The 27,826-nt window shown below is 40.2% G+C and overlaps 1 protein-coding gene across 2 annotated transcripts in view; it reads left to right on the forward strand.

Moving 5' to 3' along the window:
- Positions 1-27,826, forward strand: part of c1h8orf34 (chromosome 1 C8orf34 homolog) — a 356,319-nt gene that overhangs the window by 52,932 nt on the left and 275,561 nt on the right. For both annotated transcript variants that reach the window (XM_063042009.1, XM_063042010.1), the window contains exons 2-5: positions 4,688-4,826; positions 6,847-6,975; positions 7,878-8,006; positions 14,666-14,694. In XM_063042009.1, the coding sequence (XP_062898079.1) occupies positions 4,688-4,826; positions 6,847-6,975; positions 7,878-8,006; positions 14,666-14,694 (426 nt within the window). The remainder of the gene's footprint in view (positions 1-4,687; positions 4,827-6,846; positions 6,976-7,877; positions 8,007-14,665; positions 14,695-27,826) is intronic.

Raw genomic sequence — 27,826 nt, forward strand, 5'->3', positions numbered from 1 at the left:
AAACAGCATTTGGCTGATAATGTTTTAATGTTTAAGGTGTAAGGTACTCCTTCCCTCCACTAGCCTGCAGGTCCCCCTTGGACAAGGTGTAGCACCTGTTTAGTCCCCTGAACAGGGTCACGAAAAGCCATGGGAGCAGGTGATGGATGGTCATATGAGCAGCTGGTGCATATCACAAGTCCTGGTTATGTGATCACTGACAGAAGGCAGACAATCTCTGAAGAGTATTGATAATGGCTGGGATCACCTGTCTTGCAAAGATACTGCCCAGAAGAAGGCAAAGATACTGCCCAGAAGAACAATCCTTGTCATGGATATACCATGATAGCCCACGTCATACGACACGTCACATAGTGAATGAACTTTGAACTAGGACCTCATTAAGAATGGCCTCACTGATTACTTTGCATCCCTCAGAATTCTCTTAACTAATCACACCACTCAAACCACTAATCACATTTGGGCTCAGACCCCAAATGCTGATGAACCTTTCTCATCTTCCCTTCCCCCACCCTGACACCTGATTACCATAGTGGCTCAAATCACTATAGGACATAGAAACAGAATTAGACCATTCAGCCCATCGAGTCTGCTCTGTCATTTCATCATGGCTGATCCTGGATCCCACTCAATCCCATACATCTGCCTTCTCACCATAACCTTTGATGTCGTGACCAATCAGGAAATGATCGATTTTCGCTTTAAATATACTATGGTCTTGGCTCTCAACATTTGGCAGGTTTCAAAGAGATCCCCTTGCATTCTTCAAAATCCCAGTGAAGACAGGCCCAAAGCTGTCAAGCACTCCTCATATGCTAACCCCTCCATTCCCAGAATCATCCTTGTGCACCTTCTCTGGATGCTCTCCAAAGACAACCCATTTAGACGGAGACGTAATGTGAAGATTTTTACTCGTCATGTATATGAAGGATATAAGTAATAAAGTCAATTTAATTCAATTCAATTCCTTTCTGAGATATGGGGCCCAAAACTGTTGACAATTCTCAAATGTGGCCTGACTAGTGTCTTATAAAGCCTCAGCGTTATCTCCTTGTTTTTATATTCTATTCCCCTTGAAATGAAAGCTGACATTGAATTTGCCTTCTTTACCACAAACTCAATCTGTGAATTACCCTTCTGCGAGTCCTGCACAAGGACTCCCAAGTCCCTTTGCATCTCTGATGTTTGAATTTTCTCTCCATTTAGCTAATAGTCTGCACTTTTGTTCCTTTACCCAAATGCGTTATCATACATTTCCCAACACTGTATTCCATCTGCCACTTTTTCGCCTATTCATTCAATTTGTCTAAATCCTTCGGCAATTGCATTGCTTCCTCAGCATCACCTACCCCTCCACCTATCCTCGTATGATCTGCAGACTTTGCAAATCATCAGTTCCGTTATCTAAATCATTAACAAACAATGTGAAAGCAGCGGTCCCAAAACTGACTCCTGAGGAACACCGCTAGTCATTGGCAGCCGACCAGAACAGGTTCCCTTTATTCCCACTCGCTGTCTCCTGCCTGTCAGCCATTCCTCTATCCATGCCAGTATCTTTCTTCTAATGCCATAGAATTTTATCTTGTTAAGCAGCCTCATGTATGGCACCTTATCAAATGATTTCTGAAAATCCAAGTAAATGACATTCACTGCTTCTCCTTTGTCCACCCTGCTTGTTACTTCCTTGAAGACTCTAACAGATTTGTCAGGCAAGATTTCCCTCAACAGAAACCATGCTGATTTATTTTATCATTCGTCTCCAAGTACCCGGAAACCATAATGATGGACTCCAGCACTTTCCCAACCACTGAGATTAGGCTAACAGGCCTATAATTTCCTTTCTTTTGCCTTCCTTTTTTCTAGTCTACTGGAACCATGCCAGAATCCAGTGATTCTTGAAAGATCATTAACAATGCCTCTGCTATCTCTTCACCAACCTCTTTCAGAACTCTGGGATATAGTCCATCTGGTCCAGCTGACTTATCCATCTTAAGACCTTTCAATTTGCCAAGCACTTTTTCCTTTGTGATACCACTAGCACTCTCTCCTTCTCCCTGACACTCATGGACCTCTGACTCACTGCTAGTGTCTTCTGCAATGGAGACAGGTGCAAAGTACTTATTAAGTTCGTCTGCTATTTCTTTGTCCCCCATAACAACCTCACCAGCATCATTTCCCATGGTCCAATATCAACTGTCACCTCCCTTTTACTCTTTGTATAACTGAAAAACTTTTAGTATCCTGCTTTATATTATTGGCTGGTTTACTCTCATATTTCATCTTCTCACTTCTTATAGATTTTTTATTTGCCTTTTGTTGGATTTTACCACTCTGACTCAGACCATTCTGATGACGACGGCTCCGCTAGATGGCAACTCTCTTTTACGGAGACTGGGTTTTTCAATCTCCACTCCAGACCTGCGCGGGAACGCTTTTACTGCATGCGTTCCACTGTCCAACCAAAGACACCTGCTGAAAACTGGCTGCTTTTTCAAGCTCCGTTCCAGACTTGCGTGGGAATGCTTCTACTGCGTCTGTGCCACTGTCCAGTCAGAAACCTCTCTTTCTGCCGGGTGCTAATCTCTGGCCACCCAATCTTTTGTTCTCAAGGCCACAATTAATCTCTGAAATGATCAGCAAAAACTTTTGTTTCTTTTGGATTTGTAGTGATTGGTGCATTAATCACTACATTAATCGCCACTCACCTGGGTGAGTGCAACTCCATCAACACTCAAGAAGCTTTACACCATCCAGTACAAGGCGGCACACTTGATTGGTATCCCTTCCACAAGCATCCAATCCCTCCACCATCAAAAAAGCAGCAGTGTGTACAATCTACAGGATGCACTGCGACAACACACCGAAGTTCCTAAGGTAGCACCTTCCAGTCCCATGACCACTACCATCTAGAAGGACGAGAACAGCAGATACCTGGGAACAGCACCACTGGGAAATCTCCCTCTAATTCACTCACCATCCTGACTTGGAAGCATATCGCTGTTCCTTCATTGTCGCTGGGTCATAATCATGGAATTCCCTCCCTAACAGCACTGTGGATGTAGCTATACCTCAGGGACTGCAGCGGTTCAAGAAGGCTGCTCATCACCACCTTCTCACTGGCATCTAGGGATGGGCAATAAATACTGGCATAGCTGGTAATGCCCACAACCCGTTAATTAATAATTTTAAAAATATATTAATTTTAATAGTTTTGAATATTTGTTCATGTTTATAAATGTCAAATTGTAAGTGTGCATTGCTGTTGTAGATCCTTGATTTCAATAGAAACATCCAGCTGACGTTTTCCAGAAGGGTTCACTTCTACTAAAGTTAGTAATCTTAAACAACCATGTTTCAATTGCCGATGATCTATAGTTGCGGAATTCACATGTATACGGCCATATTTGCATTTTGCTGTCTTCTCAAGTTCTTTTCAGTAAAGAATTTGCAGGTGAGCTCCATGATTAAATCTCTTAATGAGGTATTTTAGGGAGTTTCCTTTGGTAATTTGTCCCACCCAATAGGTAACTCTTAGTTTCCCTGAGACCTTCATTATTTTAATAATTATTAGCCATTAAGTTCCACCATGGGTTCTACTTTGAAAATATATGAAAGGCAGTTCTTTCTGGTATTTTATTTGGTAATTTTTTCTTCAATATTTTTTATGGCATTTTCCTTCTTAAGTCATTCTCCATGAGCTGTCTATTGCAGGTAAAAAAAGAACTTTAAAAATCACAGAGCCTCTTTTGCAGGTCGTGCACAGCCATATATAACTGTTACTGAGGATGTTTTATCCCTTAATTGTGATGTACCTTATTTGTTCTCTATAAAGTTGAATCATATTCTGGAATGGGGTTGTGGGGGGTGGGGGGCAATGCTACTGCACAGAATTGAATAGAGTGTAAAAAAAAAATGCATAGATTTGTTTTGCCTGTGTTCTCCTCCCCCACCCTCACTCCCCAACCTTCTCCCAATTGCTATAATGCAATAGAATCAGTACTGAATGTGAAAATTAGTTTTCCTTCCATTACTGGATTATGAGTACAGTTGAGAGAGAAGTGTGTGTGGGTGAGGGGTGTGGAGTTTTCTGGCAGGACGATGAGGTTTGAGTCAGGATGTTTGAGGTGAAAGTGGGAATGTTGCTGGATCAGGAGAGTTGGGGATTAAAGGCTACTGAGTACAAGTAAAAAAAATAAAAACATAGTCCCCACAAGTGCAGGACTCATGGTCATAGATCAATAAAGATTCTTCTGAAGGTTCACTTCTGTGTGAGTGGCTAAGCCACTCAGTGGACATTGGGGTTGGAATGACATGAAAACACAGATAGCGTGCTTCCTAGCAACAGGGAATTAACTCAATGACTGGCCTGATTCGGTCCATTTTAACATAATTCTAATACTGAAAATTAGTGATTCTGCTAGTCTTTTTGTTTGACTCTGTCTAATCCAAAGTGGATTTTCAGCTGTTCTGTTCACAAAAGTGTATAGCTTCCATGGTGGAATAAAATGATCCATGTCTCTTCATCCATAAGGCCATTGTAGCAACCTTGTGCTGGTGAAGCTTCCTGGATGTGAATGCTGCTGGGTTTTATAGAAGAGCAAACATTTGTATTTCATAAAATAGAAATGTACAGATCAAACAGTAATAAGACAGGATTTCTAATACTGTCTCTGTTTTTATTGCTTAGGAAATGATGACAAAACTAATAACGGAGACACCCGACAAGCCAATTCCATTTTTAATAAGCCACCTGCAAAATAAACAAGGAAGTCCCAACCAGCTCCAAAGAAGATTTTCAGGCTCAGCTGCACTCTGGGCTGAAACTGGTAATGACACAAACCGTTTTCTGTACATCCTTCAAACATTAACTGCTAGAATAGTACTGGATATTTTCCTTTCCGCAACTGCAAAATCTGTCAGGTTTATCCTTTACAACACGGGGGGTATTTTGTCAAATTATGTGAAATATTGTGAAATTCCAGACTAACAAGTACTGTTGAGTCCTGATGAAGGGTCTCGGCCTGAAACATTGACTGTTTACTCTTTTCAATAGATGCTGCCTGGCCTGGTGAATTCTTCCAGCATTACGTGTGTGTTACTTGGATTTCCATCATCTGCAGATTTTCTTGGCTTTGTACAAGTGCTGTTTGTACAGGCTAGTAACTTGAGATGGTTGGTCTTGAATGGTCTGTGCATTCTTTTAGTGCTTGTATAAAGTTCTAATGGGAGATAGAGACAATTATTTACTCTGGTCACCTTGCACATATCTATCAGGATAGAAAGAGATCCCAATGGTTCCATCTTCTGCCCTACCAACAGCTGCATGGAGCTGGTATACTGGATGAATTGTCTGACCATTAAGGCTGCACCTGATAACTGATAAGCACAAGAAATTCTACAGATGCTGGAAAGCCGAAGCAACACACATTAATGTTGGGGAACTCAGCAGGTCAGGCAAATGAACAAATAATCGATGTTTCAGGCTGAGACCGTTCTTCAGGACTGATTACTGATTAGTAGTTGATTTATTATTGACGAATAAACTCTTCTTGGGCTTCCAGCCTGGTACAGTTATCAATTTTAACCAAAGTTTTGATGACAAGCTCTGCCATCGTTGGTTGAAATCGACACCTGTACCTGGCTGGAAGCCCAAGAAGCGTTTGCTCGCTATATACGCCAGGAAAGCATTAGATCCTTTCTTCTTTTTGATTTACTATTCTTACATGTACTGAGATATAGTGAAAATCTTTGTGTTGCATGCTATTATAGAAAAAAAACATAAGTACAAAGGGAAAAGTAATAACAAAATGCAGAATGTAGGGTTACAGTTACAGAGAAGGTGCAGTGCAGGTAGATAATAAGGCTGATTTTGAATAACTAAGTGTAGGTAGAACATGGGACTGAAACATGGTGTACCATTTTTTGGGAAAGCTTTATAATCTTCATTATTTTTCTGTTTCTTTTTAAATGCTTTTTTTTATCTGTTACTTAAAGGGAAGCATTTAAAGAAGCAATGAATTTCTGAAGCTGGCAGCTGACAGACTAGCTTGTGGAGTGAGAATCCTAATAGGAATCGACATTACATACTTAATAGCTTTTGAACTTTGTAAATTGGTCAGGGTTAGGTCAATTTTAGATTAGATTAGATTATGAGGACAGGCAGTCCTCTTTTATTGTCATTTAGTAGTGCATGCATTAAGAAATGATACAATATTCCTCCAGTGTGATATCACAAAAACACAGGACAGACCAAGACTGAAAAACTAACAAAACCACATAATTATAACATATAGTTACAACAGTACAACAATACCATAACTTGATGAAGAACAGTCCATGGCACAGTAAAAAAGTTCAAAGTTTCTTGAAAGTCCCACATCTCACACAGACGGGAGAAGGAAGAAAACTCTCCCTGCCATGCCTGACCACAGTCCGACTCTGAGTCGTCCGAAAACTTCGAGCTCTGATCAGCCGTCCGGCACCAAGTACTGAGCACCATCTCTATCCGAATGCTTCACCCTCAGCCTCGGTCATCAGCAGCAGGCAAAGCCAGGGATTTTAGGGCCTACCCTCCAGAGATTCTCGATCGCACAGTAACAACAGCAGCAAATGGATGGTTACCACAAAAGGGAAAATCAAATGCTTTTTGAAATTACACAACTAAAGAAAGAAATTTTATTGTGACAGAAATGCAATTTCCCACAGTTTGGAGATCCTATCAGGTCTGTGAGCTATTTTAAGAATTACTCGGGTATTATGTGAATATTAAAAGATTTTTTATTTAATAAGAACATTTAATTTAGCTGGTTGTCAGTTTCTTCTTGCTAATTTAATGTTCTTTTTCAGGTAAAAAAGGGATGCAGCGAGATTGTAGAGGTTATGAAAAACCATGGCTTACAAATGCTAAAAAGCCAAAAAAGTCGAAAAGTGACCTTGTAATGTCCAACATATCACCATCACCAGAATCAAAATCCTGTAAGCAAGTTTTCACTTAATTGCTTTTCTTTGCAGTTAATTTCCAAGGTTACAGTGGTTAGTAGTGAGTTGCTGTTATTATCAAATTTATTTCACATGAATGCTCTATATTTTGTGATTATGACAGTTATGTACAGTACTGGAAAACAGAAAACAAATAAAGCTATATTTACTGAAATTTGGAGGGGAAAGAACAGGAATGCTGGAGGGAATCAGTCAGTCAAGCAGCATCTATGGAAAGAGGGACATGTCTATGTAGCTAACCTGAAACATTGACTGATTTCTCTTGCATAAATACTGTTCGGCTGGCTGACACCTTCCAGCAATTTGGTTCTTATTGAAAAATAGAACTGTCTTCTGAGTTCTTTTTTTAAGGGAAGTTCTTTACTTGCAGTATTCCATAATGATTTGAAGGTAGAATTAGCTTAAAATCACAGACGGTTCTGCTGATGATACTGATGGGGATCCAAATGTATCTTGTTGTTCAAACTCAAAATAGAATTATATAGTTGATGTTTGAAAACTAGGTCAAGTGACACATTAGTAAATTTTATAATAAATGATATTCCACAGGATAGTATTTCAAATGAAAAGAATAAATGCATGCAGAAAAGCAATGCACATATCCTTATAAATCAAATATTAGTTTAACTTTTAGACAATGTTCTTGGGACAAATATTTACAAGCTTTGTGCAACTGTGTACAACTAGATATAATTAAGTTGAAAATCTATCTTGCTATGCAGAGTTGTTGTTAGTGATCTTGCATTATTCTAATGAATTAGTTATTCCAATAATGTCATGCCAGGTTCTTCTATTAAGGAGAAAGTATAATAACTGTGAGGGAGAATCAGTGAGGGTAAACTGCTGACTTTTTCTCACAGTTTCCTTAATCCTTGCAGTACCAAGGTCAATGGAACATGCGGCTTGGGATTGGCAAAGAAAACCGGAAAGCCACAACTTTGATGAACTGAATCACATCCTTCAGGAAAGCAAGAAGCTGGGCAAAGCCTTGGAAAACCTCTCACGCAGTGGGTATTTCTTATTGGTAATTAACATAGCAATATAAACTTAATCCTTTTTAAGTGGAGATTGCAATTACCCTATTTTTGTCCTACAAGACTGCTGGATATAAAATACTTCTAAATTGAATTTGCATTTATTGTGGTGCACAGGTGTTAAATACTCATGGACTCATAGAGAGATACAACATGGAAATTGCTTTTTGACCTACTGAATCCAAGGGGACCCTCAACCACCCATTGTTGAGCCTAAATTGTTCCCATTTTGTATTCTCTCCTCACACCTGTCAGCTTCCCCCAGATTCTGTCTCACACCCACACACTAGAGGCAATTTGCAGTTGGCAATTAACCTTCCAGTCTGCATACTGAAACTTACTTTATTTCTATAGGTATGCATAAGTGGAAAGAAGTAAAGATGTGAAAATATGTTTACATGATCCTTGAATGGAGCACAGAACTCCAGGTTCAAATTAATCTGATACTATTCTAGAGAGGGATATCAAAGATATTTACTCAAGCACTTTTTACTTTTGCTCCCCTTCTCCATTTCACATGCTTTCCTTTAAGATACACCATTTTCCCCTCAGAAATGACAGTTCTTAATCTTGAAATTTAGGAAGCACAAGTCATCGTTGGCTAACAAACTATCCATTGTCCATCAGGAACTGGACAAGTGATTGCTATTTTTTGCATTAATTATGTTTAAATTTCTTCTAAATGTTAATTGCAGTCAGCTGCTATGTGGCTGTGTATGTTAAACTTAGAGCAGGTTGATACAGCTAAATAGAAAATAATTCAACTTTTACATAGGGCAAAAAATATCTCCATTATACCCAGAATGGTGTTAGAAGCCTTGGGTAAAAATCTGATCCTATATCCTGTTATTTCCAAGTACCAGCATCACAGCACACCTTCTGTCTTTGTCTCTATTTATGCCTTCGTTTTTTAAACCATTTTCGGATTTTTTCCCTAAGGGTCTGATCAACAGAGCATCAACTAGATCTTCTGAGTTTATTTTACTCTTGCTACTGATCACTAATCTCCTGAGAGATGTTAATTTTATACTTGTGTCCTGAAATTCTGCATCCACAGTTTTGCTAACCTGTTTAAGTCGGAAAATCAAGCAGATTGGCTATCCCAGCATGCACTGCTGCAGTGTTGCAGTAATTTGGATTGTATTTAATGGGCCAGATAAACTGGATCTTTTGTGTTTTCTTAGTTTAAAAATAGTATTGAGTTTGTTACTTACATCAAGCACTTGGAATATTGGTTCTCTTCCATATTTTTATGGCTTAATACTTCAACAATTACTTCAAGAATATATTTGACATACATACCAGTACAAACACTCGAGAAATCTCTTCAAATCACTAATGTCAGGGTAGTCAATATAATTGGCATTATATATTATTTCTAGCATAGTAGCGGAAAATCTTGATTATCTTTACCACGATGTTTATTTCAATAAAAACCTCCACTCAAAACGGCACTTTGAAGCTGCCAGCAGTGAGCTCTATCCCTTATGTCAAACCACTGGTGGATCGCAGTGCAGAAGTAATCATCTGGAATAAAAATACCAGAGTTTGAAAAGGTCAGAATGTAATGGGATCACAATTGATCACTTCATTAAAAACATTGTGTTTGACGGATAAACCATCTCACTTCTTCAATGATCACTTACTATTACTCCTGTAGATAGTTTAATTTACTCATTTTATAAATGCAAAACACATGCAGTAATTGCTAACTTGAGAGACATACAAAGGAGGTTACTGTGTTGTAGAGTTTTCACTGTCATGTCAGAGTACAAACAATGAACTGTTTCCAGTGTTGGTGGCATAAAGAACATTTGAATTAGGTCTCCAAACAATTACGAAAATTGCCAACAAATCTGTTTTTGCATCAATGTGCAGAGTTTAGAGATTTCTGAAGTTAGAAGTTAATTTTGGAGTATACAGTTCATCAGAGTTAAAACCCCTGTTGCAAGTTCACTTGTCAGGCACAGGATGTATTTCAATGACTTTAGCGCCAATGGGCTATCATATCATTGATTTTGTGATCTCATCTTCATCATTTTGGGGAAGGAAGTAAAGACCAAGTCTCTTTGCTGATTGGAAGAGATATTTATCTCAACTATGCAAATACAAGGAAATCTGCAGATGCTGGAAATTCAAGCAAAACACATCAAAGTTGCTGGTGAACGCAGCCAGGCAGCATCTCTAGGAAGAGGTACAGTCAACGTTTCGGGCCGAGACCCTTCGTCAGGACTAACTGAAAGAAGAGCTCGTAAGAGATTTGAAAGTGGGAGGGGGAGATCCAAAATGATAGGAGAAGACAGGAGGGGGAGGGATGGAGCCAAGAGCGGGACAGTTGACTTTTTGAACGTGTCCGATACAAGCTGTTGGTCTAGCCCTGTTTTGTTCTTAGTTCTTGGGGTTTTTTCTTCTACGTTCCAAGGAATAAAGTCCTAACCTATTTAATCTTTCCTTATAACTCAGGTGCTCCAGTCTCAGCAACATCTTTGTAAATTTTCTCAGCACTCTTTCCACCTTGTTTACATCTTTCCTGTAGTTAGATGACCAAGATTGCACAAAATGCTCCAAAATAGGCTTTACCAACATATTATTCAACTTCAACATAACATCCCTTCTCCTGTACTCAATACTTTGATTTACGAAGGCGAATGTGCCTTTGAATTTCTTAAATCTAATTGCAACTGGGGTCTCAGAACATATACAAAGAACACAAGAAAATAAGAACAGGATTAGGTGATTGGGTCCCTTGAGACTGTCCCACAATATGATGGATTGCCTCCAGTGTTACTATATCCATTTTTACATGAGTGTACCAAAATTGTGCCCAGTATTCCATGTGTGGCCTTCCGGATACCTTATACAACTTTAATAAAGCCTCCCTATTCTTAAGCTCTAACCCCTTTTCAATAGAGGCTAACATGCTGTTTGTATTATTTACTTGTTGGGCCTGCCTACAAACATTTTGTGATCCAAGCATGAGAACACCTAGGTCCTGATGAAGGGTCTCGGCCTGAAATGTTGTCTAGAGATCCCTTCCTAGAGATGTTGCCCGGCCTGCTGCGTTCACCAGCAACTTTTATGTGTGTTGCTTGAGGACCTAGGTCCCTCATTTGCAATCTTTCTTCATTTAGATTATACTCTACCTTTTGAATCCTTTCACTGAAGAGTTTGACCTCACTTTTCCCCACATTGTCAGATTTTCATCCATCACTTAGTCTATCTACATTTTGTTGCAGAATCACTATGCTGCATGCTGACATCACTACACAACCTTCTGTATTTTTTTTATATGTTATTGGCAAACTTGGAAATCTTATAGTTCATGGGGAAATTGCTTAGAAACCGGAATTGACTTAACAGTTACAGATATTAATTATCGTAAAGTGTATATGTTTGAATTAGTTACTCACACAATCAATCACGGTTCACAATAGAGGTGTTAAAGTCATTTGAAACTTCAAGCAGACAGCCAATGATATCTTGAAGTTAGTAAAGACAATAGAGCCCTAGATGTTAGGTATTGTTTCACATCTTTCTATTATCTCATCTGTCACCAGCATTCCCTATTGTGTAAAGGGAAGACCTTTTTGGAAAATGTCTCACTAGAAGAGACCTCAATATAGCGGTACAGCGCGGTACAGCACAGTACAGGTACTTTGGCCCACAATGTTGTGGCAACCTTTGAACCTGCACCAAGATCAATTGAATCCTTCCCTCCCACACAAATCTCCATTTTTCTTTCATTCATGTGTCTATCGAAGAGTCTCTTAAATGTCCCCTATGTATCTGCCTCTACCACCAGTTCTGGCAGGGTGTTCCACACACCTACAACTCTGTGTAGTTAAAAAAAAAACCTACCTCTGACATCCTCCCTATACTTCACTCAAAACACTTTGAAGCCAAGTCTCTTGTATTAGCCTTTTCCGCCCTGGGAAAAAATCTCTCTTTGTCCGCTTGACCTTTGTCTCTTATCACTTTGTGCACCTCTATCAAGTGACTTCACATCCTCTTCTCTCCCAAGAGAGAAGCCTGAGATTATACTTAGATATATCTAGACTTTCTGTTCAGTGGACTGATAGAATTTCTTAGGGTAAAGTGTGATGAACTCCCTTGCATGACTGACACATGCCACAGTGTATGATTGCATAGTCTTAAGTTGGTACAATCCAGTGAAGTTGTTAGAAAGAGGAAAGGTGGCCCTGCTACTTAAGTCACAATGTTCTGGTCTCCTCCTGATCTGATTTTGATTTTTGTTTTTGTTTTCTCATCTTCCTCGTTAACCATTGCCTTGTTGCCTCCCTGAGGTGTTAATACCTTCATGGTTGAATTTATTGACTATTTATCTATTAAGATAAAATTAGAAACCTAAACAAAGGTGTAAGTGTGTCTATTTATTTCTGAAGTTGAGCTTCTATTAATTTCAAAAATTTCACCAGACACAGTTGTTTTCTGCACACCAAAAAGCATTAATAACTCCTGAAATATCCACTTCACCAGGAAGATGGAAGATTTTCAGCCATAGCATCTCCATTACTTAGTTTGGATTATCCTCCTTTGTTTGATCTGCTCCTCGGACTTCTTGTACTCCCTCTTCATTGCTTTGTTGTAAACCCATCATAAGTATTTGTGGCTTTTTCTCTCTGTCTTCCAGCGATAAAGTTATAAACAGTAAGATGCAGTCATTTCTCCATGACTTTAGCAATAATATCATTGCAACATCTTCCATCATAAACAGGCATTACTACAGACTAAAATTTCTTTAATTTCATTAGTTATCACAGAAACCCTACTAAAACTTTGTAACAAACGATACACATTGGGATTTTTTTTAGCACTAATTTCAATTTAGATGGGTGAATGTCTACCACCCATCTAAATTGATACATCCATAATATCAATGAAGATGCTTGGCTGCTGCAGTTCCTGAACGTAACTCATTATCGTATTATGACAGAATTTTCTCTGCTTCATTTTCTTGATCTGAATTCAATCCAGTTATATTTGATACATACCATGTGAAAATTAACCTGCATAGAAAAATGAAACAAGTCTGACTTTATTAACAATGTATCTTACATGGTAATCTTTCAGATAAATGAATCCTATCACAGCAGTTTTAAAACCATTAAAGCATATTTAAAGTAGATTGAAGGAAAAATAAGTTCATTTGATTCCAGTTTTTTAAACTTTATTTCAACTGTTGCAACTCATTTAAAAAAATAAAGACTACATGCAAGTCCCTCAATCATTTAGAGTCTGCATTAGTTCTTTCTTGTAAGATTGAACTCCTTTGGAGCATTGTATTTGTAACAGTAGAATCCTGGAATCATAGAAGTGTGGGAGGGAGAGAAGCCAGAATATGTTGAAATGCAACATATCAATGTGTATGTCTCGTCCCTATTTTGAAAGTTCTTGCAGAATTACAATTAAATATAATTAGCTGATATTGTTAGTCACAACAGACTTAAAATGATAATAGTGGCTGTCAGTTCTGCCTGAAGGATTCGCAAGCTTCAAGACAAGTAGAAATCTTTCTCCCTTGATGAATCCCCAGAAGAACAGCAAAAATTCTCTTCTACATCTTTGGTAGGTTGTGGGATTACCTCACTTGTCCTGTTTTCCTGCTTGCACAGGTAATAACATCAATGCTATCCAAGTTCTCAAGGATTTGTTTAATATAAAGACAGAATTTTATAGATCCTTGCAAATGCAATGTAAACCTTTTGTCAAAGGGGTTGAATCAGCATACAGGAGGAAGACTGAAAACTTGGCTGAGTGATGTAATAACAACTTCTCACTCAATATCAATAAGACCAAAAAACTGATTGTAGACTTCAGGAGAGGGATAACAGAGGTCCATGAGCCAGTAATCATCAGAAGATCAGAGATGGAGAGGGTCAGTAACTTTACATTCCTGGGTCAGAGGACCTGACCTGGACTCATCATATAAATATTATTGCAAAGAAAGCACGACAGTGCCATGACTTCCTCAGGAGTCTGAGAAGTTTTGGCGTGCCATCGAAAACCTTGGCAAACTTCTATAGATGTGTGGTGGAAAGCTGACTGGCTGCAGTACTGCTTGGTTTGAGAACACCAATGCCTTTGAGCAGAAAATTCCTATAAAAGATAGTGGATTCAGCCCAGTACATCATGGGTAGAACCACTGAGCACATCTACATGAAATATTGCCGTAGAAAAGAAGCATCCATCGTCACCACCCAGGCCATGCTTTTTCCTCACTGCTGCCTTAGAAGGTACAGGAGGAGCCTCAGGACTTGCACCACCAGGTTCAAAAACAGTTACTACCCCTCAACCACCAGGCTCTTGAACAAAAGGGGATAGCGACACTCATTTAAGGACTCTTAAATTGTTATTTTATGCTCGTTATTTATTGCTATTTATTTTTATCTACATTTGCACAGTTTGTTTACAGTTAACAGTTCCTGATGTTTACAGTTTACAGTTACTGATCTGTGGATTTGCTAATTATGACTGTAGAAAAAGAAGCTCAGGGTTGTATGTGGTGACATGTATGTACTCTGATAATAAATTTTACTTTAAACTTTGAACCTTGAAAAGGTAAAACCTACAAAATTACTAGAATTCTAATTATTTTAATTTTTCCTGTCCAGGTATTGGTGCTCCGGATGAATTTGATCAGGTAAATCCTTTTCCCCTCTTCCTTTACTTACAGTATATATCATATTGTGTGTCTCCATGTGTGAAACTTTCCTGTTTTCGCTTATGTTATCTACACACATATGTGGCAGCAATTTTTAATAATAGTAACCAAATATTGTAATGAAATTCATGTTCAGTTCATGCTGTAGATGCTGCACTCTGCCTGAGAAACTCGTTGCTAATAAATATTGCGGAAGGCAACCAGTGCAAACTGCAGAATTGAATCTTTAACCTGGGAACAGTATCATGACTGAACGACCTGCACGTCTTTATGAAAAGATGGATTGTATTTGCAGAAGGAGCTGCAGGTGATACTTAATAGAATCTGACCTTGGAAACACTTATGAATGAAGCCGTGTGGAAGAAAGGGAGGTGCACCATTTTCTGAAACTCCTTTGGAGGCGTTGGTGGAAGAGGAAGTGATCTTCTATCTCAAGGAACTTGGGAATCCTTCAGCCAAATACTTCAAATACAATGATAGGAGACACTTGTTGCAGTGGAAGAGGAAGCCCTGAGGACCTAGATGCATTGCCAAAAGTTGGGTGGCCTTGTATGAATGGCAGGGTGAATATATCTTGAAATGCCATAATCAGTTGAGTGAACTACTAATTTTAGTCACTATTTCATGTACTTGAATCTTGTTATTTACCCATCTATCTCTATCAATCAGAATCTTTAAACATCCCTCATAGATTTACCTCAGACTTGCAGAGTCAGCATTTACTTCATGCCTGATAGATGTATTTGGCAGAGACTGCCACATATTCAACCACCACCCAGATCTTACTGTCTGACATGGACTGAATCATTTCCTACATTCTCCCAGGACATGTTGAATATAATTTGTGACGAGGACAATAAACCAGCAGGGGGCCAATATGGTAAGATAGCTCTGCGCACATGGAAGATGTGGTGTTTGTCAGTATTGCTTCAAGTTAAGGTATGTTCATCTTCTCCCACCTCAGTTACGATCATAAGAAATAAAAACAGAAGTAGATTATTTTGCCCATCAGTCTTGCTTTGCCTATATATGAGGATCAGATAAAATCAGAATCGACTTTGTTATCACTGTCTAATAAGATGTGAAATTATTATGGGTGACCTTCTCCCTCAAACATAATTTCTTTACTTTTGTCTCTTTATTATTCAGAAATCTATGGAACTCTTTTGAAGCTAATTTGTGACTGAGCCTCTACATCCCTTTGAAGTTGAGTCTTTTGAGTGAGGCATTTTTACTAAAAGTCTTGCCCCCTTATTTTGAGACGATGACCACCTCCCCCTCAGTTTGGACCCCCTCACTTCGGGAACCATGCTTCTGGTGTCTACTGTTTACAATTTTGTATGTTTCAGTGTCGACTCTCATTAGCCTGACATCGATGGTGGGGAAAATGCTAGAGTCAGTTATCAAAGATGCGATAACAGCACACTTGGAAAGCAGTGAAATCATCGGACAAAGTCAGCATGGATTTGTGAAAGGAAAATCATGTCTGACATACCTCAGAATTTTTTGAGGATGTAACTAGTAGAGTGGATAGGGGAGAACCAGTGGATGTGGTATATTTGGATTTTCAAAAGGCTTTTGACAAGGTCCCACACAGGAGATTAGTGTGCAAACTTAAAGCACACGGTATTGGGGGTATGGTATTGATGTGGATAGAGAATTGGTTGGCAGACAGGAAGCAAACAGTGGGAATAAACGGGACCTTTTCAGAATGGCAGGCAGTGACTAGTCGGGTACCGCAAGGCTCAGTGCTGGGACACCAGTTGTTTACAATATATATTAATGACTTAGACGAGGGAATTAAATACAGCACCTCCAAGTCTGCAGATGACACGAAGCTGGGTGGCAGTGTTAGCTGTGAGGAGGATGCTAAGAGGATGCAGGGTGACTTGGATAGGTTAGGTGAGTGGGCAAATTCATGGCAGATGCAATTTAATGTGGATAAATGTGAGGTTATCCACTTTGGTGGGAAAAGCAGGAAAACAGATTATTATCTGAATGGTGGCCGATTAGGAAAAGGGGAGGTGCAACGAGACCTGGGTGTCATTATATACCAGTCATTGAAAGTGGGCATGTAGGTACAGCAGGCGGTGAAAAAGGCAAATGGTATGCTGGCATTCATAGCAAGAGGATTCGAGTACAAGAGCAGGGAGGTACTACTGCAGTTGTACAAAGCCTTGGTGAGACCACACCTGGAGTATTGTGTGCAGTTTTGGTCCCCTAATCTGAGGAAATACATTCTTGCCATAGAGGGAGTACAAAGAAGGTTCACCAGATTGGTTCCTGGGATGGCAGGACTCATATGATGAAAGACTGGACCGACTAGGCTTATACTCTCTGGAATTTAGAAGATTGAGGGAGGATCTTATTGAAACGTATAAAATTCTAAAGGGATTGGACAGGCTAGATGCAGGAAGATTATTCCTGATGTTGCGGAAGTCCAGAATGAGGGGTCACAGTTTAAGGATAAAGGGGAAGCCTTTTAGGACCGAGATGAGGAAAAACTTCTTCACACAGAGAGTGGTGAATCTGTGGAATTCTCTGCCACAGGAAACAGTTGAAGCCAGTTCATTGGCTATATTTAAGAGGGAGTTAGATATGGCCCTTGTGGCTAAAGGGATCAGGGGGTATGGAGAGAAGGCAGGTACAGGGTTCTGAGTTGGATGATCAGCCATGATCATACTGAGTGGCAGTGCAGGCTCGAAGGGCTGAATGGCCTACTCCTGCACCTATTTTCTATGTTTCTATGTTTTTCCAAATTTTAGCAGCAGAGACCTGACCTCCTCAACCTCTCGTCAGTTGACAGATACATCATTTCCAAGCACCACTCTGATGATTTATTTCTGTTCTCTCTCATAGCAAGTACATCCTTTTTTTTGAGGTACGGGGACCAAATTTGTGTGCATTTCTTGCACCAAGGCTCTATGTAAGGCTGGTTTACTCTAATACTCAAATCCTTTAGCAATAAGAACTGACACATATTTGCCTCTGTTGCCTGTTGTAACTGCACATTAGTTTTCAGTATCTTGCATGCAAGATATCTAAGTCCATTTAAGCACTAGCATTTTTAATCTCTCGCCACTTAAAAAAAAAATCACAGCATTTCTTTTTCTTTGACTGAAGTGGGTTTCCTCACAAGTCATCAACAAATTTGGTCCCCTCTGCCAAATTGTCAGAATATATTGTGTCGTGTTGGTAGCTCATCAGCATTTTCTGAGATATCCCACTGGTCATAGTCACCAACTTGCATCATCTCCATCTTAGAGGCAACATCTCTCAACTGCATGCATCAAACTGCAGCACATGGAAAACACATGCATATACTCCAAGACTTCATTGACTGTTTCACTGAGGCATAGAGGATGACCTTTGCCCTTAACATCTGTAAAGAAAAGGCCTTTTACAAAACTGCTTCTTCTGTACAACGAGGCTTCCAGACAATAAAAGTCTATAATGATATCCTGGAAAATGTGAACCATATCTTGATACACCCCTCAGTGAGGCGACCAAGATGTTGAAGTTCACCAATGCCAGAACATTGAGGACGTTTGGCATCCTGTATTGGCTAATCCAGAATTTGAGGCCTGGAGTTTGAGTCCTCATCCAGTGACCTCAGTCATCATTGGCAGGTATTGGGTCGATACCCATGATTGAAGCCCAAAGGTTGATAGGAAGTCCAGATTGAAGCCCAGAGGTCAATTGGAAGTCCAGGAATCAAGGTCTGATAGCCTGAGCCCCAAGTCTGTGAATCTCTGCGAATCTACTAGGGAGGTCAGTGGCCCAATGTCTGCGAATCCACGAATCCACTGGAGGCCAGAGGCCGAAGAGAATGACCTACTCTGAGGTTAGAGGATGTGTATGTAGGGGGGTGGGAGGGAGGAATGGAACTTGTTTTGTTGTTATTGCTTTGTCACTTGGTACGTTCAGTTTTGTTGTGTTCTGTGTCATTCTGCCAGCTATGGTGGGGATGCTATATTGGTGCCAGAAAGTGTGGAGACACTTGCAGGCTGGCCCCAGCAAATTCTTGGATGTGTTGGGTGTTGACACAAATGACACATTTCACTGTATGTTTTAATATACATGTGATTAATAAACCTGAATCTGAATGGCCCCGGTGTGCCTGTACATCCTTCAGCTGTCAGAGGAACAGAAAGTAACAAAGATTGTTGTATAGGATCCCAGTATATGGACCTAAATAGAAGCTCTGTAAACAGTAGTATGTTTTGATAAAAAGGCTTGCCAGAATGTTGCAAGAAGTTTGTTTTTCCAGAGCCACCTCTCAATGAAGAAATTGATGAATCAGCTTCAGATTTTGCACGTCGGAGCCAAGGAATACTTTAAGAGCCATGCACAGAGTAAAGATAGATCTGAGTAAGAATCCAACTTTGCCTGTCCTGGTGAGGTTCCCCTTTCCTATTCCCAGATCCATGGAAGAATTCATCCGACCTCTTACATTTGTTCAGCAGAATAAATTACCACGGTATACAACAACTTCCCTGGGGAAGACAACCGGTTTCTGATATTCATTTATTTCATGCACACCTCCAACACATCATTTTGGCATTTGGTATTCATCAAGTACAAGTTATCCCCTCTTTTTCAATAGATTCAACCTCCTTTTTAATATTACATACTATCACTTATTTCATTTCCCCCAACAAATGAGTTAACTCTTGAGAACATGAGTAATGTCGGAGGCTCATCCTGGATATAATGTGGAAGAATCACATAAAGGGAGGATTCCTCCCAAAGAATTCATCAGGTAAGCAAAATGAACAGCTTGTATACCACCTCCCTAATATATGTAATATATTACCTAGTAATAACATTTTATTTACTCTGGAGGCATATGTTTTGTGCAGTATGACACTATAAGGGACTAATAAAATATTTATTGTTCTGAGATTGCTGTGACTCATTACACATCCACCAGCACACAGAGTTGTTGAGATTCATAGTCTTTTATTTTGCAATAAAATAATACCAATGTGGATTGAGCAGTACTTTGGTAAATTCTAATGTTTCTTATAGCAATATTTTCTTTGAATAAGAAACTCAGGACTAATAACACTAGTGACTACACTGAGTGCCCTCCTCTTCTCCCTATACACCCCTGACTGTGTTGCCACGCACAGCTCCAGTCTGTTGATCAAATTTGCAGATGACACAACATTGATAGGCCTTATTTGCAACAATGATAAGACAGCCTCCAAAGGAAAAGTCAGTGCCCTGACACAGTGGTGCCAGGAAAACAACCTCTCCCTCAATGCCAAAAAAACGAAGGAGTTGATCGTGGATTACAGGAGGAATGGAGACAGGCTGGCCCCTATGCTCTGTAGTTGAGAGGGTGAGTAGTTTCAAGTTCCTCGGTGTTCACATCACTGAGGATCTCAGCTGGACTGTAGGTACCAGCTGTATGGTGAAAAAAGCACAATAGCACCTCTTGCACCTCAGACAGCCAAAGATGTTTGGCATGAGAGCATCCTGATTGGCTGTGTCACCGCCTGGTATGGGAACTGTACTATCCTTAATTGCAGGGCATCGCAGAGAGTGGTGCAGACAGCCCAGTGCATCTGTGGATGTGAACTTTCCTCTGTTCAGGACATTTACAGCATCAGGTGCGTAAAAAGGGGCCTGGAGGGTCATCAGGGACTCCAGCCACCCTAACCGCAAACTGTTTCAGCTGCTTCCATCTGGCAAACAGTACCACAGCACTAGGCCTAGACCAACAGGCTATGGGAGAGATTCTTTCACCAGGCCATCAGATTTATCAATATATCATTGATCTGGTTGCATATCTGACTATACATTGTATCTGATTGTGTATCTGTCTGACGAAGGGTCTCGGCCTGAAACGTCGACTGCACCTCTTCCTACAGATGCTGCCTGGCCTGCTGCGTTCACCAGCAACTTTGATGTGTGTTGCTTGAATTTCCAGCATCTGCAGAATTCCTGTTGTTTATGTATACATTCTTAGTGTCTGGGCAATACCTTCCCACATTTCCCTTCCTTATTGTTGTATATAGCTTGCTGCTGCTGTAGACATGAGCTGTTTCATTCACTGAAAAATGCAGATGAAATTTAATTGTTAACAAACATCCTTCCCTCTGATGGAAATAACATCATCGACAAAGCAGATGAAAATGGATGTGAAGATGGTGTGAGGGAAATAAACATGAGGCACAAGTTCAGCCGTAATCTTATTTAATGGTGCCAACAACTCAAAGGGCTGGATGATCCAATTCTAGTGATTAATGGTAACACAAACTTTTAAAGAGATACAGACTCCTTTTCTGAAAGCCATTAGTAGCTGATTTTTCTAATCATTGTGATCTTTCTAAACATTCAAAATAGAAAATACAATTAATTTCATCTATGTGTTTCAGTAGTATTGGGTTAACACATCCTGGTGACACATAGGGAGATAGCATAGTCGACCACAATTACTCTCCCTCCCGCAACGCTGACAAAGCGCTCCTCCAGCTGCCATTTGGAAAGCCGGATCACTCCTCTGTCTTGCTGCTGCCAAAATACAGGCAGAAGCTGAAATAAGATGCGGCCATAGTTAAAACCGTCCTCTGTTGGTCCAACCAATCGATCTCCATGCTACAGGACTGCTTTGATGATGTCAATTGGAATGTTTTTCATAATGAGGATGTCTCCAAATTCACGGATGGGGTCATGAGTTTCATCAGGAAGTGCATCGAGGATGTTGTCTCCCAGAAATCGTTCAGGGACAATCCAAACCAGAAATGATGGATTAACAGTTCCGTGCGAGCAGCACTTATCATGAGACACAGAGCTTACGTTGCCGGTGACCTACAGGAACTCAAGGAATGCAGCTACAATCTGCACAAAGTCATCAAGGCAGTGAAATGACAATACAGGGATAAGATACAGACGCAACTCTCCACCGATTAACAGACACAGCTTATGGCAAGGTTGACACACCATCGCAGACTTCAAAGCCAAATGCAGTGAAGTTTCCAATATCACTGCCTCTCTCCCAGATGAGCTAAATCTTTTGTACACTGGATTTGATGTTTCCAACACAGAGCCCCTGAGGAGAGCCAGTGATGTGACCTCTGAGGCTGAAGTACACAGGTGTTTCCAATGACTGGACAGTTGCAAGGCTGCGGGACCGGACGGCATCCCAGGGCGAGTACTCAGGATGTACACAGCACAACTGGCAGGTGCGTTTACAGACATTTTTAATCTCTCCCTCTCACAGTGTAGAGTGCCCTCTTGCTTCAAAACATCCACCATTGTTCCTGTACCTAAAATGACCAAGGTAACATGTCTGAATGACTGGGATCCTGTCACACTCAGTTCAATAATAAGCAAATGCTTTGAGAGGCTGGTCAAGGATTACATCTGCAGCTTGCTCCCACCCACACTGGACCCCCTACAGATGACGCAACAGCCACTGCTCTACACACCGTCCTTACACATCTGGAGAAGAAGGATGCTTATGTGAGAATGCTGTTCTTGGACTACAATTCAGCATTCAACACCATAATTCCCTCCGGGCTCGACAAGAAGCTCAGAGACCTCAGCCTTCACCCTGCCTTGTAGAGCTGGATCCTGGACTTCCTGTCAGATTGGCAGCAGGAGGTAAGGGTGGGCTCCCTCACCTCTGCCCCTCTGATCCTCAACACAGATGCCCATCAGGGCTATGACCTAAGCCTCCTCCTTTACTTTCTGTGTACTCATGACTGTGTCGCCACCCACAGCTCCAATCTGCCAATTAAATTTGCTGATGACACTACACTGATTGGCCTAATCTCAAATAATAATGAGGCAGCCTACAGAGAAGAGGTCATCACCCTGACACGGCATTGTCAAGAAAACAACCTCTCCCTCATTGTCGCAAAAACAAAGGAGCTGATTGTGGACTACAGGAGGAATGGAGACAAGCTAGCCTCTATTGACATCAGTAGATCTGGGGTTGAGAGGATGAACTGCTTTAAGTTCCTCGGCATACACATCTCTGAGGATATTACGTGGTCTGTACGTACTGGCCGTGTGGTAAGAAAAACACAACAGTGCCTCTTTCACCTCAGTCGGTTGAAGAAGTTTGGTATTTTGTTCCCAAATTCTAAGGACTTTCTGCAGGGGCACAATTGAGAGCATCCTGATTGGCTGCATCACTGCCTGGTATGGAAACTGTACTTCCCTCAATCACAGGACTCTGCAGAGAGTGGTGTGGACAGCCCGGCGCATCTGTAGATATGAACTTTCCACTATTCAGGACATTTACAAGGACAAGTGTGTAAAAAGGGCCCAAAGGATAATTGAGTCACCCCAACCACAAACTGTTCAAGCTGCTACCATCCGGGAAACAGTACCGCAGCATAGAAGCCAGGATCAACAGGCTCTGGGACAGCTTCTTCCACCAGGCCATCATGCTGATACAACTATATTTCTATGTTAAATTGACTGTCCGGTTGTACATACTATTTATTATTAATTACTATAAAATGCACATTGTACATTTAGATGAGATGTAATGTAAAGATTTTTACTCCTCATGTATTTGAAGGATATAAGTAATAAAGTCAATTGAATTCAACTCATTGTTAGTACTGAAATATTTGCATGACTGACTTCTGGATAAACTCAACTTTCCTGGACCCCTTAACATCTGTTCCATAGTGCTTGCTGTTGCAGTGGTGGGCAGGTTCAAACAACACTCACCTCAGAACAAGTATGAAAAATATCAAAATTGAGCAACTGACTTGACACTACAGAACTGCCGAACACTCTGAATATATATGGCATCCACTCAGAAAATTTGCAAATCCATTACAGACTATTAAATCAACAAAACACATAAAATACAACCATTAAAAAATTAAAAATTCCCAAACACTCAAGCAATTAAAAAAAACCTAAAAATTTCTAATGTTTTGCCAAATTTCTTCACAGCAGGCCACCCCAATTTGAGGTAATGGTGAATTAGTCCTTACTCAGGTCCTTTATAGTGAATCCACAACAACGATGGACAAGTGCTAGTAAAAGTGATTGGTTCTTTATAGTTCATACAGGCACAGCAAATTGAACAGATTGTTTGCTTATTGTGTAATTCCGACTATAATGCTGACCTGTCCTGGACCCATCATATAAATATAATTGTAAAGAAAGCACGACAGCGCCTCTACTTCCTCAGGAGTCTGCGGAGATTCAGCATCTCATCAAAAACCTCGATGGACTTCTGTAGACGTTTAGTGGAAAATGTATTGACTGGCTGCATTACAGCCTAGTATGGAAACACCAATGCCTTTGAATGGAAAATTCTACAAAAGTTAATGAATTCAGCCCAGTACATCACAGGTAAAGCCCTCCAAACCAATGAGCACATCTACATGAAATGTTGCCTTAGAAAAGCAGCATCCATCATCAAACACCCTCACCACCGAGGCCATGCTCTTTTCTCACTGCTGCCATCAGGTAGAAGGTACAAGTGCCTCAGGACTCGCACCACCAGGTTCAAGAACAGTAACTACCCCTCAACCATCAGGCTCTTGAACAAAAGGGGATAACTACACTCATTCTATTTCTGGTGTTCCCACAACCAAATATCTCTCTTTAAGGACTCTTTATTTTGTTATTTCATGCTCTTTGTATTTATTATTATTTATTTATATTTGTAGTTGCACAGTTTTTTTGTTCATTGATCCTGTTTACAGTTGCTGTTCTATAGATTTGATGAGTAAGCCTGCAGGAAAAAAATTCTTGGGATTATATGTGGTGACACGTATGCACTCTGATAATACATTTTACTTTGAACTTTGTACTTCGATTCACTTGGTTAGAGAAAGGAAAATGTATTCTTTCTGGTGGTACCTACTAGTAGTGCCCAGATGGACTGGCGGAATGAGGTTAGGTGTCAGGTTGGTACCCTGGACAAAATAGCATTCATACATTTACGAACACTCTTCAGTGAAATTACACTTCTTCTCAAATGCAAAATGGCTATAATCAATGGGACAAACAATATCTTACATGACTGAGACCATGATGCACTGTAGATTTTCATCTGTGTGTTTATAGCTTTTGGCTTACTTGGCATATGTGACCACATAGTACTTTCCTGTGATGATTATGTCTTATTGGCCAGCTGTCACAGCCCTCCCTAACTTTGCAGGTATACTCTCTTCCCACCCCCCATCCAAAAGCCCCAAACCCAATCTTAGCGTCCCTCACCAGAGAAACCTCCCTTGAATCCGTTCACCACCATTGGATGCCACACCTTTTTTCCTATCTCTTATCTTCAACAGTAACCCAACAGAGTTCTTTTACACAGAGAACAGGAAAGCATAATACAGAAAAAGTATGAATCATGTGAACCAGGGCATTACACACATATGACTGGAGTACCACGTCTACTGAACACTCATCTGCCTCACTATGTCAGATTGCTGAACAGATGTCATTCCTAGATGAATCAAAGTTTCCTCCAGGTAAGCACTGAGAGAAACAAAGCCAGTGTCCTTGGCCCTGCTACAGCTTTTTCCTAGTTATCAATCCCGTTTTCCTTCCAGGCCATTGCCTTGGACAGGAATGGACTGTATACGACCGCAGCATCCAATTTGAAGTTGAGCTGAGCTTTGTTCTTGCATCCCCTGGACTAATGTGGTTGCCTGAAAATCCAGCTGTAACAGTTGTTGTCTCTGCTCTTGCCTCAGCTCATTGACTGCTGAGGTCCTTTGCTCCTTTCATTCTCAACCAGCACAATGTGCTCATCTTCCAGCCTTTCCATCTTCTAGTTTTATACTTTAAACCTTATCCAAAATGCTGCCATGTATCTTTTATGTAGAAATATTTCTTACTTGGCTATTATTCTGAACCACATTAACTCCAATCCATCAGTCCAATTAAAAAGAAAATCCATGTTTTTAGTTCAATGCATGAGTTGCTATTCTTTATTTCTGTAACCTTATTGATTCCTATGAGAATGACACTTTCTAGCAATACTGACCCCAGTGAGTTCTCCACTACTTTCTCCCGCTAGTCTATAAACTATAATATTTCCCTCTAAGCCTGTTTCTTTTTCTCTCCAGCTTTTAAGAGGTCTCTAATGGGCTGTTCATAAGTGTATTATCTTCCCTTGGTTTAGTGTCAGTTTTTGTTTGATTCACATTGTTGTGCTGTGCATTAGGACATTTGATCAGTTAAGTAGAAAGTATTAATACAAGATGCCATGATGTTGCTGCTCATAAAGTCAGTTCAGCTTTATAATGGTCTGATACTTCGTCATATCTTTAGAAGCTGAATAATCTAGAATATTCAATGAAATTTTGAATTGTGATGAAGCTAAATTCTGAAATACAAAGTAAAGATTAACTCGAAGGGATCATTGTGATTTTCTGAGGAGTCTATTTCCAATGGAGAATACTTCCTGTAGCGGCCAATTCTAACCAAAACAATTGCTGCTGCCTGTAATCCCACAGATTTGTTATACTTGCGTGACATACCCTCTGTTCCAATAATGATTGGTCCAAAGTCGAAGATATGTATTCGATCCTTTTTAGCAATTAGCAAATGTATAAACTTGAAGCGATGAAACTTAAGTGCAGCCAAGTGTAAATTAAGGCTACATCCACACTAGACTAGATAAATCCATAACTGAAGCTTTTTCTCTTCGTTTTGACCCTCCGTCCACACTGAAACGGCATTTTCCTCCCCCGAGAATGGAGATTTTCTAAAACGCCCTCCAGAGTGTGAAAATTTGAAAACGCTGATTGTGCAAAGCAGTGTGGATGGGGAAACGGATATTTTTAAAAACACTGTCATGACGTGCCGGAACAAATGGCGGCAACGCGGCATTTCATTGTTTTCTTGAACGCAACCCCCCACACAACCTAACAGAACAGATGGCAACGAGACTGAAGCCAGAAGAGTTAGAAATGTACTCACCAAATACTTTGACCCATAGTTACTGAATAAATAAGTATACTCACTTTGCCCTGTTTTCTGTCCTTGCTTGTATGAAGGTGGTTTACCTATTTATGCAAGTACTTCTCTGACAATAGATGTGTAACAGCCTAATGTAACATTGTATGGAAATACAAGATAACACTGATGCAGTCATGTTTTATACATTTAACAAGGTGCTTTATTAATGCAACAGAGTTAGTCAGTTTTTCAATGTTCGTCATCAGCTGGGTCATACTGTCCATGAACTCCCTGTCAGTTGCCTCCATATGCTCCAGTGTTTGTTTTTTTTTAGTTTTAAGTTCTCCTGCGCGAGAGCCAACAGCAATTCCTTTTAAGTTTTTCTAGTCTGTAACTGGACAAACGCGCACCAAGTATACCGTTTCCTCTTCGCTTGTTTTCTGTGTGTCCTGCGCATGCCCAGTAGGAGGAGATTCACTCAAATATCCGTCTAATATGGACAGAGATATTTTTAAAAATGCCTGGTGTGGACGCCTATCATTTTTACGCAAAACTGGCGTTTTTAAAATTATCCGGTCTAGTGTGGACGTAGCTTAAGTGTAATTGAGCGGTCAGCAAAAGATATCCGTAGGTCCCCAGCTCCAAACTGAAACTGCCTTGAATGAAGCATGAATACAGAACTTATTCCCTTCACTTTTACCACAGCCCTCACTCGTATGACTAGTTATGCGCAACACAGAATACACTGTAGATAGAGAACAGATGTATGGCTCCTACACGTCACAGTTAGAGTATAACATTGTGAGTGGATAAATACAATTCAAATTGCTGTTGATATTATCATCATAACTATAATGGTTACAATTTACTTAAATGTAATGGCTACAAATTACACGTAGTGGGTTAACTTCACAGACAAGCAACTCACACAAAATGCTGGAGGAACTCAGCAGGTCAGGCGGCATCTATGGAAAAAGGTACAGTCGATGTTTCGGGCTGAGATCTTCATCAGGACGGGGGATACTAGACCACAGATCTAGTTTTGAGTCTAGGTAGATAGTACTAATGATCTTATTGAAGGCTTAATTTACTGGTTTATTTTAAAATAGATGAATGGAACGTGTCAAGGATTTCAGGTAAATCATCATTGTAGTGTAATTATATGTTGTGTAATTTTCATCAATTTATGCTGTGCATGTGCTTTATTTTCTAT

Source organism: Mobula hypostoma, chromosome 1, assembly GCF_963921235.1.
Source record: "Mobula hypostoma chromosome 1, sMobHyp1.1, whole genome shotgun sequence".
NCBI lineage: Eukaryota > Metazoa > Chordata > Chondrichthyes > Myliobatiformes > Myliobatidae > Mobula > Mobula hypostoma.